Source organism: Melozone crissalis, unplaced genomic scaffold, assembly GCF_028551555.1.
Source record: "Melozone crissalis strain CALT ecotype California unplaced genomic scaffold, PUWL_Pcris_2 ptg000041l_1, whole genome shotgun sequence".
NCBI classification, from domain to species: Eukaryota; Metazoa; Chordata; class Aves; order Passeriformes; family Passerellidae; genus Melozone; species Melozone crissalis.
In genome coordinates, this window is record NW_026535819.1 from 10,332,584 (window position 1) to 10,347,366 (window position 14,783).

At 54.4% G+C, this 14,783-nt stretch overlaps 1 protein-coding gene across 1 annotated transcript in view; it reads left to right on the forward strand.

The window, feature by feature from the left end:
- RGS3 (regulator of G protein signaling 3) overlaps window positions 1–14,783 on the forward strand; it is a 65,384-nt gene that overhangs the window by 6,418 nt on the left and 44,183 nt on the right. The window contains exons 6-8 of the mRNA XM_054283915.1: window positions 3,367–3,554; window positions 5,415–5,498; window positions 12,246–12,357. Of these exons, the coding sequence (XP_054139890.1) occupies window positions 3,367–3,554; window positions 5,415–5,498; window positions 12,246–12,357 (384 nt within the window). The remainder of the gene's footprint in view (window positions 1–3,366; window positions 3,555–5,414; window positions 5,499–12,245; window positions 12,358–14,783) is intronic.

Here is a 14,783-nt window from a genome sequence, read left to right on the forward strand (position 1 = left end):
GAGGGTGGCTGTGCCTCACATCAGTGCCACCAGCTGTGCCACATTTGGGGAATATTCAAGCCCTGGGCTGCTGCAAAGTCTCTGGGCCAGTTCTCCTCAAAAATCCTTTGAAACATTAGCTCATAACACAAACCACAGCTGTGAGAGGTGTGTGTGGGAGCTCCCTGGGGATGGGTGGACTGTGGGAAGAGTGGGCTGAGGTGGTGGCAGGGCTGGGCACTGCAGGAATCCAGGTCCATGTGGAAATCCCCCTGTCTGCTGATGGATTTGGGAGCTTTGGGAGGCTGTGCTTGCCCGGGCCTGGCTGGGTGCCCTGAGGATGAGCTGAGCTCCCAGAGGATGTGAACCCCTCAGCATTCCCTGTTTGGGGAGGGCACAGCTGGCAAGCTTGGTGCTGTCTCTGAGGTGGGGCTGTGTCCAGAGACAGCCAAGAGTGGGGCTGGCAGAGCCATGGGGCAGTGCTGGGGAGCAGGAGGGAGCACTGAGAGCCAGACCCCCCTGCCTTGGGAGCTCCCAGCCCTGGAGCTCTGCACCAGGAGAATTTTCCACTCTCAGCTGCAGGGGATGTTTTGTTCTCTGGATAATTGCTGCTCTTTCCTGCTGTTTGTGGGTCCTATGAAAAGATGAGCTGGACCACAGGGACTTGTTCTTACAGTAGGGCGGGATTTGAAAGGCTTGGGCTTCTTCCTGTAGCAAATTTTGGATTTTTATGGGTTTGTTTTTAATTATTTAATGTTAAGTTCAGAGGGAGGGAGGTATCAGTTAGCCTGAGCAGGGATGAAGTGTGGCAGCACAGAGCTGACATTTGGGTGTGTTTTTGTGCCAGGACCTGTGCAGGTGATTATTTCCTCTGATAGAACGAGGTGATTTAGGGATAAGAGCAAAAGCAAATCCTGAACAGCCCAGACAGATCTTATCTGGCCTGTGCTGAGCTGTCTCTTGAGCTTTGATGTTATCTGCCAGTGCAACCAGGAAAAAGGGAAAAGGGAAAATGTCAGGGTTAATGCACTTAGAGGTAGAAACAAGCTCTTAGGTCATGAGGGTGCCCCCAGCAGAGGCGGCTGCTCCAGCCAGCAGTAAACAGCCAAGCTGGCTTCCCAGCCCAGGCTGGCTGCTCTGCTGCCTTTATCTGGGAGTAAATGTGCTATTTCCTAATGCTTAATGGAATATGTAATGCTGGGCAGCTTTGTGTGTTTGCTTTGGACCAGACCTTATCTGCCCTGGCCATGGTCAGGAGTGTTTTGGCTCATTTCTGCCTGGGAAGGTGCTGGGCATCCCTCACAGTGCCAGGGTAAAGGCTCTGGGTGGGAGCAGGAGCTCCAGAAGCTCTGTGGTGGGAGCAGGAGATCCTAAAGCTCTTTGCTGGGAGCAGGAGCTCCAAAAAGCTCTGGGTGGGAGCAGGAGCTCCAAAATCTCTGTGGTGGGAGCAGGAGCTCCAAAGGCTCTGTGGTGGTAAAAGGAGCTCCAAAGGCTCCGTGGTGGGAGCAGGAGCTCTAAAAGGCTCTGTGGTGGTAAAAGGAGCTCCAAAGGCTCCGTGGTGGGAGCAGGAGCTCTAAAAGGCTCTGTGGTGGTAAAAGGAGCTCCAAAGGCTCTGTGGTGGGAGCAGGAGCTCTGTGGTGGGAGCAGGAGCTCTGGGGTGGCTGCAGGGAGGAAGGGGAGATGCTGGGGTCCCCAGGGAGCTGCAGGAGAGATGCTCATTCCTGTTCCTGGGACATTCCTGTGGGGGAGAAGGAGAATGCTCCAGCTCCTCACCTGGATGTGTTCAATCCCAGGGGAGAGCTCTGCCTGCAGCCCCAGGCTGGCTCAGTTCACCAGCTACAGGAGGAGGGAGGAAGGAAATATTGGTTGATTTTTCAGTGGGGCTTCTCCTGAAGATGTGAATTTGGTTAGAGAGCCATGCAGCTCCTGTTGGATCTGTTGCCTGTGAGTTTTAGGGCAGTTTTAGGTTGCTGGGGTCCAGCAGGACATGGTCTGGGGTGGGAGGGTGCAGGAGGAAGGCTCCTGTAATCCTCCTTTGGGTGAGGATAACTCTCCTCAGGGAAGAGGGACAGACTGAAAGCCAGTCAGGCTGCTTGGGCCTTTTCCAGCCCAGAATGTAATGCTGACAAACAGAGGATGATGTGATGCCAGCCTCATGAACAGTGAGCTCATCCTTTATAAATACACCCAATGTCTGAGGAGCCACTGCTGGCAGCAGCAGGGATTGATCCAGCCATGAGTGTTTGTGACTCCTGCCTGCTTCTCTGACTCCTCCAATCCCAGCATCTCCTGAGAGCTGTCATTAACCCACTGCCCCATGGCATGGCATTCCTGCACTTTGCTAATTCCATGCCCACAATGCAGAGCAGGCAGGGCTTGTGTGGATAAAAATGTTGAAGTTCCTCTCCTGGGGCCCCTTCAGGCCCTGGCAGGGGCTCTGAGCTCTCCCTGGAGCTTCTCCTCTCCAGGTGAGCACCCCCAGCTCTGCCAGCCTGGCTCCAGAGCAGAGGCTCCAGCCCTGGAGCAGCTCTGGTGTCTCTGGACTCATCCAGCAGCTCCAGGTCCTTGCTGGGCTGGGACCCCAGGGTGGGACAGAGCCCTGCAGGGGCAGACTCAGAGGGCAGAGCCCTGGTGGGATGTGCTGGCCTGAAGCAGAGCTTGCTGTGCCCTCCCTGGGGTCTGTTTGTACCTTCCCAGCTGTGTCTGTGCTGCTGGTGGCACCCACTGGAGTCCTCAAGCCACCAAGCAACAGCCCTGGAGCAAACCCACCCAGGGGCCTCTTGTTTGCTGTGACAGTGTTCACAGGGGTCTCAGGATGAGGAAGAGATGAGGATCTGACTCCATGTTTCAGAAGGCTGATTTATTATTTTATTATATACATTACATTGAAACTATACTAAAAGAATAGAAGAAAGGATTGCATCAGAAGGCTGGCCAGGAATAGAACAGGAAAGAATGAAAACAAACGTTTGTGGCTCAGGGCTCTGTGTCCAAGCCAGCTGGGCTGTGATTGGCCATTAATTACGAACAACCACATAAGACTACAGATATACCTGTTGCATTCCACAGCAGCAGATAGTCAATGTTCACATTTTGTTCCTGAGGCCTCGCAGCTTCTCAGGAGGAAAAATCTTAAGGAAAGGATTTTTTATAAAAGTTGTCTGCGACAGTTTGCCATTAGAAACAATGGAATCAGTGTTGTTATTCCTTGAATCCCTGGGACTCCTGGGTAGCTGAGTGCTGCGTGTCCCTGCAGCTCCTGGGCCCAGCAGCTCCCCAGGGTTCCCAAGCCCTGCTCCAGCCTGGGAGAGCAGGACTGAGCGGGAGTGACAGAGCTGGAGCTCCCTCCTCATCCTGTGTTTCCTTCTGCCTCCTGTGTCCATCCAGGAAATGGCTCCAAAGGGAAATCCCACACGGGCTCTGGGAGGAAATCCAGGCTGATGAAGACTGTGCAGAGCATGAAGAGCTATGGGAACTACCAGAACTGCACCATCGTGAGGCCGCACATCCCCCATTCCTACGGCACCTACGTGACCCTGGCCCCCAAAGTGCTGGTGTTCCCCATCTTTGTGCAGGTCAGTGGATGTGCTCAGTGCCCAATCTCACCCCAAAGTGCTGGTGTATGCCCTATCTTTGTGCAGGTCAGTGCAGCCTCAGGGCTGGATGTGCTCAGTGCCCAGTCCCAGCTCCAGGGAGTGCCCATCCATGCCAGGATCTCCCTCCCAGCAGGATCCCTGCCATGCTCAGCTCTCCTCTGGAGCTGGCTGCACTTGGCACAGTGCTGGGGCTGTCTCAAAGGGAATTGTGCCCTGCCCAAGCAATTCTCTGTTGGATTTTTTATTCTCCTTTTCAGCTTTCAAATGTGGCCCTTGGTAATTGTTTGGGTGAAGAGGAGGTGTCCCAGCTTTTGGGTTTCAGAGCTGACTTTGGAATTGCAGATCAGTGTGGTTCTTCTTGATGGTTCTTGTGCTGTCAGTGTGTGCAAAGGGTTTTTAGTTTAGCTGGTGGTTACACTAAAATTTGGGCAGCCAGGGCCTCACCATCCTCACAGGGAAGGGTTTCTCCCCAGTATCCCATCCAGCCCTGCCCTCTGGCACTGGGAGCCATTCCCTGTGTCCTGTCCCTCCATCCCTTGTCCCCAGTCCCTCCCCAGCTCTCCTGGAGCCCCTTCAGGCCCTGGCAGGGGCTCTGAGCTCTCCCTGGAGCTTCTCCTCTCCAGGTGAGCACCCCCAGCTCTCCCAGCCTGGCTCAGAGCAGAGGACAAGGGTTCACAGCAGTAATGGCTCCACAGGGGATGTTCTGCCTCTGCAGGTGCATGAGCTGTTTTAAGAGAACAACCCTGAATTTGGTGGTGGTAGCTCTAACTCCCTCCGTGTCCTTCATGTGGCCAGAACCCCAAAAATCTCATCTGCTCCATGTATTTTAGCACATTGCTGATGAATCCCTTCCTTCCTGAGCCTGTGGGGAGCCCTTTGTCCTCCTGAGCCAGTGGCAGTGGCACTGTCACCTCAGCCCAGCCTGAAGCCATGGTCCCCATTCCCTGTCCCTCCTGCCTGAGGGCAGTGTGGGCTGGGCTGGAGCTGGGGCTGGTGTCTGATCACCCCCTCCTCCCTATGGCCCCTGGCTGAGCCCTCGGCTTGTGTTGGCAGGAACACAACTGGAACTTCTGCCTCCTTAGTCCCAAAGCTCATTCTGGGTTGTGCCTGGGAATCTGCCCCTTCAGGAGCTGCTTTTCCCTCTGCGGTGTCACCCTGCAGGGCTTTGTGCAGATCCCTCCTGCTCCCACTGTGCTGCCCCTTCAGGAGCTGCTTTTTCCCTCTTCAGAGTGTACAGATCCCTCCTGTTCCCACTGTGCTGCTGCTGCAGGAGCTGATTTTCCCCCTGGTACTGTCACCCTGCAGGGCCCTGTGCAGATCCCTCCTGTTCCCACTCTGCTGCTCCCCAGGCTGCTGCTGCAGAGTTTGTTGTGCACTCAGGACACGTGGACCTGTCCCATTCTCCAGCACTGAGCTGGGTGTGGCACAGAAAGGGACAGGAATTCCTAAAAGTTACTTTAGGAGTGATGCACACCATCAGGTACAGCGCTGGTGCCTGAGGGACGTGGGAGCCTGCCTGCCAGCCCTGTGGTTGTGCTTCCTGCTGACAAACACCCATCACCCCCTGAGAGCAGCCCCTGTCAACTGCTGCTCTTTCACAGCTGGGCTGCTGGAGGTGTGAGTGCAAGGCTCTGTTTTCTCCCCTCACTGGATTGCAGACTCTGTGTCCCTCTGAGCGCAGTGCGGGGTGGCGTCTCCCCGTGTGAGTTACAGCTCAAAGTGAGACAAAGAGGGTTTGGTGGGTGGAAAGTGTATCTCACTAACCACACTGCCACTGGAAGGTGTGACTGTTTCTTTTGTTTCCTTTTTTTTAATTTTTATTTTCCCATCCAAATGTAGCCCCTGGATCTTTGCAACCCAGCCCGGACTCTGCTGCTGTCGGAGGAGCTGCTCCTTCTCGAGAGCAGGAACAGAACCACACAGGTAAAACTCTTCCCCTTTGTCTGGGCTCTCCAAACCTGCTCTTCTGCTGTCTTAGATAGAGGACTGAATTGTAGAATCACCTGCTTTGAGTTGGAAGGGACCTTAATGCTCATCCTGTCCCATTCCATGGGCAGGGACACCTCCCACTGTCCCAGGCTGCTCCCAGCCCTGCCCAGCCTGGCCTGGGGCACTGCCAGGGATGCAGGGGCAGCCACAGCTGCTCTGGGCAGCCACCCTGCCAGGGAACAATTCCCAATTCCCAATATCCCATCCATCCCTGCCCTCTGGCAGTGGGAGCCATTCCCTGTGTCCTGGCATTCCACAGCCTTGTCCTTGCCTCCAGCTCTCCTGGAGCCCCTTTAGGCACTGGAGGGACTGGAAGGGATTCCTCATTACACTGAGAAGGAAAATGTTTCATTGTGCAGTGATTGTATTGATATGATATTTGGAAAGAGTTCTGGACAGTTTATTGTGGGAAAAACTAAATATCAAAACTCTTTTGTGCTAGAAATCAACTGTTGTTCCTGTTGCCTTTGGGCTCAGAGAGGAAACTGTGGGTGGCAAATGCACATCAGTGACAGCCCTGAGGCTCAGGACGAGGGGGTTTGAGATGTTTTGTGCCAGGTTAGAGAAGCACAGAGTGGTTCAGGCTGAAAGGCACCAGGGGAGGTCATCCAGCCTCATCCCCTTGGTCAGGGATCCCCTGAAGTCACTCAGGGTTGTGTCCACATGGCTTTGATGGCTTTGCAGCATCTCTAGGGAAGGAGAATCCACTAGAACTAGAACTAGAAACAGACAGAGAACTTGCTGCAGATGTTCTCAGAATTTCAGTTCCTGAAACAGCTCATGTGTCCTGCCCAAATTCCTCTCGTTCTTCTTACTTCAACTTTCCTGCCATGTTGTTGGGGAGCTCTTGGACTCCGGGGGCACTACAGGACTTTGGCACCCTGGGGATGAGACAGCTCTTACCAAACTGGCAGGGTTTGGATGTGTTGATCACATTTGCTGCTGGCTTCACTTGCATCCAACTGCAAAGTCTGCAAAGCCTTGGAATGTGGGAGGGAGGCAGAGCCCACTTGTGCACTGCTAACCAGAAACATTTATTCTGGGGTAATTTCACAGGCTCTCACAGGGTAATTTGGGGTTGAATTCAGTAGGAGTGAACAATGTGTCATCTCCACTTTCTCTACAGAAAGTTCTGCTTCACTGGTTTGAGTTTCTGGGTGGCCAACAGCAGAAGGCCAGAGCCACTTCCCACCACTGGCCAGTACAAACCAGCAGAGGGTTGTGCTAAGTGACTCCTCTCTCTGGTTTTCATTGTGTAATTCATCCCTTGCTTTGACTTGAATCACTTTTCCTTTTTTTTTTCTGCCAAAAAGTACATGAAAATACATCAAAGTACGTCAAAATTTCCATGATTGATCAGAAAACTTGGCACTAACTTTTAACTAAACCCCTTTCCCTGTCTGCCCTGCTGTCCTGTGCTGCTCAGGCTCTTCTGGGCACCTGCAGAACTGAAACCCAGGTAAACTGCTGGTTGTGTGGCACAGCTGTGCTGGGTGGCTTGGGGGTGCAGAGAGCTCCTCCTGGCTGGGTTGGAGGTACCTGCCTTCAGGCCAGACTCAGATATTTGGAGCAGCAGCCACATCTGGAATATTTATGGATAATTAATGCTGTTTGCAGCCTGGGTGGGGTATTTGTGCATGCGGGGGGGATGAAGAACCCCAGGGCAGGTGTGTTTGGAGGAGCAGAGACCTCACTGTGGGCAGGGTGAGGAGGAAAATGTCTCAGGGAAAGGACTCTGCTTATGATGCTCTTGGGATGAGCTGGAGCTGGGAGAGTCTCAGGTAGCTGATTGATAATTGCTGCCCCAGATGTGCAGGGTGTCTCTGCTTCAGCCCATGCAGCTGAAGAACGAGTCTGGACTCTTCACTTTTCGGTCTTTAAGTTGTTTATTAATTCTTATCTATAAAATTTTCTTTCTGCCCAGCCGAGATCTGCTCAGCAGGGCAGCCACAGGCACTCTGTGTTGTCCTTTTATACTACAAACTACCTATAACATATTTACACTTAATTCCCAATACCTATCACCTGTGTTAGACAGTGCACTTCTACTCTGAACCAATCCCAAAGTGCCAACATCACTGCAGAAAATGGAGAACAAGAAGAAGAAGAAGAAAGGTTGGACACGCCCAGATTCCTCCATCTTGTCCCCATAACCCCCATACCAAAAATCCTAAAATCTACATTTCCGCCCTGTGATAATTTTATTATTACACCATTCAAACTTGTGTGACTTTCATGTCCTCATACAAAGCTGGTAACTTGCTCCAAGGGTCAAAATCAAATCCCCAGGTGCTCTGGGCAGCGTGCCAGGGTCTCTGAGCCCCCTGGCAGGGTCCTCAGCAGCTCTGGACACCCGGAGGGATGCACTGAGCTCTGACAGGAGAGGATTTCCCAGCTGGAGCTGGCGCCAGGCAAGGGCAGGGTGCAGGCCAGGGGTGTGAGGCAGTGTTTGGGAATGCTGCTGCCCTGGGGCTGTGCTGTCTGGGTGAGCCGGCACAGGGGCAGGGGCAGGGCAGCAGGGCTGAGTCAGTGGGGTGAGGAATGAGCAGTGCTGAAGGGAACAGCCCGTGGTGCTGAGCCCCTGCTGGCAGGGACAGTGGAGAGAGCAAGGCTGGGATGTCACCTGTGGCCCTTGGGAAGGGCTCTGTCCTGCCTGAGTGTGTGGCACGGCCATGGAAGGCTTTGTGGAGCTTGTGCAGGTCTCTCTGGAGTGCCAGGCTCTGCTTTGGTCCTGCTGGGCTGTGAGGGGAGAGAACCTGAACCTCTGCAGCCAGCAAGGCCTAAAACAGCCTGGACGCCACAGGTGCAGGAGGGCTCTGACTCCTCTCTTTGCTGGCCTTGAATTCTCTCCCTCTCTGCCTCCTCTGATGCCTGGGCAGAGGCTGTCTTGTGTCCAACCAGTCCTTCCTTCCTTGCTCCATGAGGTTTTCTGTTTTCCCACTGCTCTTCCCACACAGCTGGACTCTTGTGGTTTGCAGGACTGTTCTCTGTGTGTTGTTAATCTGCTTTGCCTGAGAGGCTCAAGACAGGAGGGCCTGGGTGCAGGGGCTGGAGCTGCTCCTTTCTTTCTTTCCCAAACCCCAGAATCTTTTCCCTGTGGCAGTTTCCACCTCAGGCACTGCATCCTTGTCCCTGAGCAAACTCTCTCCCATCTCCTGAAGGAGCCAACCTATCTCTCTGGAGGCTTGCCAGGGTCTGTCCTTTCCCTGACCTTACCTCTGGGGCAATCCTTATTCAGGCCTTAATCACATCCTGTCTAGACTTTGCTGCAATTCCCATTTTCTGGCCTCCTGAAATCCCTCCAGCCCTGGAGTGCCAGAGGAGCCAGCGGGCGATGGCCCACGGGGTGTCCAAGGTGGCCTCTGGCCCTGTCCATCCATCTCCAATGGACCTGGAGTTCTCCCAAAGCCCTGAGGTGTCTGCTCAGTGTGGGCCACACTCCTGCCCTCCTCATCCCTCCTTTCTGCCTCTCTGGTAGGGTCTGCAGGTCAGGATGGATGGATAAACTGTCTAGAAGCCTTTTCTTCTGAGTCCCGCAGCCTCGTGGATGGGCTTGGCTGGGTTAATTCTCCTCTCTAGAGCAGGAGGCTTTCTCCTCTTTCTCCTCTTTCTCCTTTTTCTGCTCTTTCTCCTCTTTCTCTCTTTAAGGCTGCATTTCTGGGCACCTCTTCACAGTGATTTTGTTGCCACCTTTTTCTTCCCAAGGTGTGACATTGGCTCCCTCCTGCCCAGGGCAGGGCTCAGTGGCAGTCCCAGGGTTATCCCCCTTGGCAACACACAGGCCCATTGCTCCTGCCTTCCCTCTTGGCTTTCAGTTTCTCCTGGTTTCCCTCTTTAAATGTGTCCCTGTCTCCTGTGCCAGTGCTTTGCCAATCATGTCCTGTAGCTGCTCAGGTCCCTCAGCAGGAGAGCTTTGCTGTTTGTGGTGCAGAGCACACCCAGATGAGCAGTGTGGGGACATCAGGGTCAGCTCTATGAACAACCTTTCCCCCCTGTAAAATCTGTTCAGACCCCTAAAAGGCCCATGTGACAATGGCCATTGGCCTCAGTCACTGCAGCAATGACCCAGGGTGCCCATCCCTGTGTTCAGAGAGTCCTTCTGTCCTGGCAGCTCCTGGATTTCTGACTCTGGGCTAGGAAATTCTGCTAAATACCCAAAGCTACTTTCACCCTCCAGGGATCAACTCTGGTGAATTCTGTGACTTGCCTGGGTGAGCTCAGACGTTGTGTTTGTTGTTTGTTTGCTCTTGGCTTTTAGGAGCCCTGTGGTTTCTCAGGGTAGATCTGTTTGCCAAGGGCTGTTACAGACAGGTCACAGCCTGTGGGTGTGGGATGGCAGCCCAGGGCAGAGCTCCACGTTACTCCTCCAGTCTCCTGCTGCCCTGGGCTCATCCCTGAGTGCCCTCCTCAGCTCTCAGGTGTCCAGGTCTAATCTCTGGGTCTGCCAGAGCCCCAGGCCCACAGTGCTGGGCTGTCCCTGCCTCTGTCCCTGTCCCTGCCTCTGTCTCTGTCCCTGTTCCTGCCTCTGCCCCGTCCCTGTCTCTGTCTCTGCAGATGGAAGGGGAACTTTTATTTTTCCTTCCAACAGCCTGGAGGAGCAGAGGCACCACTATCAACTGCTCTCAGATCAATTGTCTTCCTGGAAGCAGCATCTGACAGAGATGCTCCTACAGAACCTGCACTTTTGTGCTTTTACCTTCAACATCCTGAATACAATCCGTCCCGTTTTCCTGTAAAAGCTCAATGCTACCTGTAAATTCTTAACCATGTAATTCCATTTCCAAGATTCCCTATTGAAACTTGCTTGGCTTTGAAGTGATTTTCTTGCTGCTCCTACTCTTTTTTCTACCCTTTAAACTTCCACAGGCAGTAGGTTTTCAGTTTCTTTCCTCCATTTCTGTGTGACTGTTAGCTGATCATGCTTTTATCTCCTCCACTTTGGGTTGCTGTTCCCAAAATCCCTTCAGCATCTGTTCTTTGGGGTTGAGGGGCCTGAGATGGCACCAGACATGTCCCAGAGCATGGCACAGCTTTGGCACAAGGTGGGCATGGGCTGAGGGTTGTAGTGCAGTTTCTGCCTGGTTATTCCTTGTGTTACCAACAAGATCAGAAGGAATGAAGAGGGTGGATGTGGGCACAAGGCCAGCAGAGTGTTGAGAGCAGAGGAAGGGATTTTCCAAATAACACAGACAAGAACATCCCCTCCCTGGTTTCACTGTCAATTAAAGCTCCACCAGCAGCTTTGTACTTACTGAGAATGCCACAAAAATGAACTTGCACTGCAAGGAGAAATCTTGTGGCAAGGGCTTGGTTTTGGATTTGGAGCCAGATGCTCTTCCAGCATGTGACAACTGTTACCCAGCTTGTCCTCCTCAGGATGTGTCCATCAGCCACAGACACAAACTGTGCTGTCAGCTGGGACTTGGTCCCTGTGGGAGCAGAGTCACCTCTCTGTGCCCCCTCACACCCCTCTGCGACTCTGGGTGTTGTCTCCTTTTGCTAAAAGACCACAAACCCTTCCTTGCTGTGGCTCAGTGTTGCAAAACTTTCCCTTTGTTGTGGGAGGTTTTGGGGGGCACTGCAAGTGCCTCACCCTGAGCAGGTCTGGCACCCACTATGCCAGTGCCACCTTGCAGCTGCTTACTGGCATCTCTGGTGACCAGGGCACAGCTGGGGCTGGGCCAGGGCAGCTCAGGCTGGAGCTCAGGGCAAGGCTCTGCCCCCAGAGGGTGCTGGCACTGCCCAGGCTGCCCAGGGAATGGGCACGGCCCCGAGGCTGCCAGAGCTCCAGGAGCCTTTGGGCAGCGCTGCCAGGGGTGCCCAGGGTGGGGCTGCTGGGGGGGCTGGGCAGGGACAGGGGCTGGGCTGGGGGATCCTGGTGGGTCCCTCCAGCTCAGGACATTCTGTGATTCCATGGTTCTGTGATCTTTGAGACTCTCTGTGTGCCCCAGCTCCTGGAGGCCAGGACAGGCTCACACCAAGCCTCTCATCCCTGGGGGTCTTCTGGGTCCAGGATCTCCAGGGCAGTGGAGAAACCCATTCTTATACTCAAGGTTCCATTAATCTGAACTGATTGGACTGAGGACCTCAGGCAAGTAAATGCAGGGACAGCATTTACTGTCCCTGGCCTGGAGGAGCCCCCAGACCCTGGGACACCCAAGGCTCTGCTGGAGCACAGCTCTGGGAGACTCTCGGGTGATGTTTCCTGTCCACCCCCACAGTGGTTTGAGGTGTCAGGTTTGTCCCCTGCAGCTGCTCTCTGTGGTCCTGCTCTTGTAAAAACCAAACTTTACTTTCTCACTGAGAGCAGCGAGGGTGATCAGAGGGATCAGATTTGCTTTCAGGCTGCAACTTCTGCACAGTGCTGGGATTAGTCGGCAACTTCTTCCCTCCTCCTGCTGTGATTTGTGACTGGTGTAAGTGGGAAGTGACCGGAGGGAGCAGAGGGTGTGTTTGTGTGGTGTGGAACTGCCAGGCAGGTTTATCCCTCCTGTCACAGGACTCACCAGCCTCAGGAAGCGGCTGCCAAGTGAGGGGAGCCTCATCCAAAGCTCGCTGGGTGCAGCAGCCCCTTGCGGAGGGCTCTCTGGGCTCCCTGGTGCCTCTCCCCAGGGCAGGGGACATTTCCAGGACATTCAGTGCCAAGAGATGAGCTCCCTATAGCTCCTCCTGTGCTTCCAGGTGACTCTCTTTGTCTACTCCGACCTGCTGCTCTTCACCAAGGAGGACGAGCCCGGGCGCTGCAACGTGCTGAGGAACCCTCTGTACCTGCACAGTGTCAAGCTCCAGGAGGGTGAGTGTTTGCAGCAGCAGCTGGAGGCATTTTGGGGGTTTTCTGGCTGCTGGCTGCAGAGGTTTCTGGCCAGAAGCACCCTGCTGTCCTGATGCTTCCAGGTCATCCTTGCTGGGGTGCCAGCAGCACCCCTGCTGTCCCTGCATTTGCCTGGGACCTCCATTTCCTGGCACACCTCAGGAGCACCCAGGCCCTTTCCAGCCTTTCTGGGTGCGTGGCTCAGGATGTGGGCTGGCATTGCCCAAGTGGTGTCGCACTGTGACAGCAGGCACTGGCCAAGGCTGGGAAAGGGAACTGAAGCCTTGAGGTTTCCCCCATGGTGCCTCGAGGGAGTTCAGAGATTGGCTCCAAGTGTGGCTGGCCAAGCTCTGATGACCTTGACTTTGCTACTTCTCTCTTGAGCTGCCCACGGTTTCCCTGTTGCTCACATCCATCCCCCTGCTCACCCCTCTGGGGAGGAAAGAGCAAACCCTCAGAGCAGGGCTGGGGACCTTGCCCTCACCCTGCACCTTGGCTGACACCTTTTGTGTCCAGCTGAGGGCTCAGAGAGGGCTGGGATGACTGGAAATGGGTTAATTCAGGCTGTACAAAAGACTGCCTTTAGCTCCACGTGGTCTAAAGAGGAATAAGGGAATTGCTCTACCACATCCTATTTGCTATGGTGGAGCCACTTGTTGGCCCTGGGCCCAGTTTCACCTTGTTCCTTGTGTTGCTTTTGGGTATGGGCTTGTCTTATGTACAGTTACCTGAGTGTGCCACAGCTCCTCCTGCAGCCCAGGCAGCTGCCCTGGGACCCCACAGGGGAAATCAGGATGAGATTGAAGGAGAAACTTTCCTGTCATGAGGTTGGCCAGATATTGAGTAGCCCAGAGAGGCTGTGGGATCTCCAGTCCTGGAAGCATTCAGGACTCCTGAGTGCCCTGCTCTGGGTGCTTGGTCAGGGATTGGACTCCAGAGCCCACCAGAGAGGCCCCTTCCAACCCAAATTACTCTGGAAATCATGAGCCAATGTCTTTGTGCAGTCCTGTGGCCCTGACCAAAAGGAATGAATCCAGATCTGGGCTGCTTCTCCAAAGGGATCCTTTTCTGGGTGAATTTTGCTGCTTGCCATGACTTTCCCCAGCTGAGCCACGAGCCCTGTGGATGGGCTGTGTCTCTCCACATGCATCACGTTGTTCTGAGCTCAGTGCTGGACACCACAGGCTGCCTGTCACTTGTTATTTCCCATTTCCAGCAACGTTTCTGTTTCCAGATGAATTCCCTGACCTATTTGGTGGGAGCAGAAGCACGGGGGAGGGAGATGGGGCACCACAGCCATGAGCCACTGAGAAAAGCCATTGAAGCCTCCCTGGGCTTTGTTGAGTGTGTTCTCAGCACTGCTTATTTCTAAGAAAGGGACAAAAGACATTGTTCCTTGTTAAAGTGCTTTTGGTCAGCTCCTGGGCTGTGTGTGTGTGTGCTGCCTCTGGCTGACCCCAAAGGCTGGGGAATAGCTCTGCTATCAGCATCCCTGCTGCTGCTCCTGGCTCTGCACTGTATTGTGCCTCCTCACCTTGGGCATGGGGGATTTATGGGCAGTTTTCTGCCACTTATTTCCTTCTTGCCATAATGACTGGATCCTGTCTGGAACAGCTTCCCAAGGCTCTCCAAGGGAGATGGGGTCCCTGCAGCCCTGAGCCACTCCCCCCGCCCCGTGCTCTGGGAATCCAGCCCAGCTGCTGTTCAGGCAGCTCAGACCCTCCTGCTTGGGGCAGGGCTGCTTCAAAGGCGGCTGGAGGGAACTCAGAACTGTCTGTCCCTCTTGGCAGGGGTTTGCTGCTGCTCTTCTGAATGACTGAGAGGCCCATGAATAGGAACAGGCGTGTGGCTGCCTCCAACAATTGAGACATCTCCGGTGCGCTCAGGGCCATTGTGCTGTTTCCTGTTCCTGCTCTGTGCGAAAGCAAATCAGTCTGATCTGCCTCACAATGCTGCCTCTTCCTGTTTTACAGCCCAGCACGGGCTGATGAGCTGGCTGCAGTGACACAGGGCTGGCTTCCTCAGCAGCCACTGTGGGAATTTCCACACACGGGATCCTGGTTCCCCCCCGTGGGTGTGCTCAGCTTTGGGACAGTGAGTTTTCCTTTATCCCCACTCTGGGACCCCATCCTCAGCTGGGATCCTGCAAACAAGGGCTTCTTGACATCCCAACTTCTGTGTTGTGCAGCCCCAAGATGCTCAAGGGGCAACAGTGGGGTTTATGGGCCTACTGTCCTTCCTTGGGATGCTGGGGAGCACCCAGGGCTTGCTCTGCCACACACCCCCAGTGGGATGAGCTTATCCCCTCCTGCAGCTGGGTTTGGATGTGCTCAGCAGCATATCCCACACACCAGGGCCTGGCAGCGCCTTGTCCTGGCTGCTGGGTGCAGTCCCAGCCTGGCTGAGCA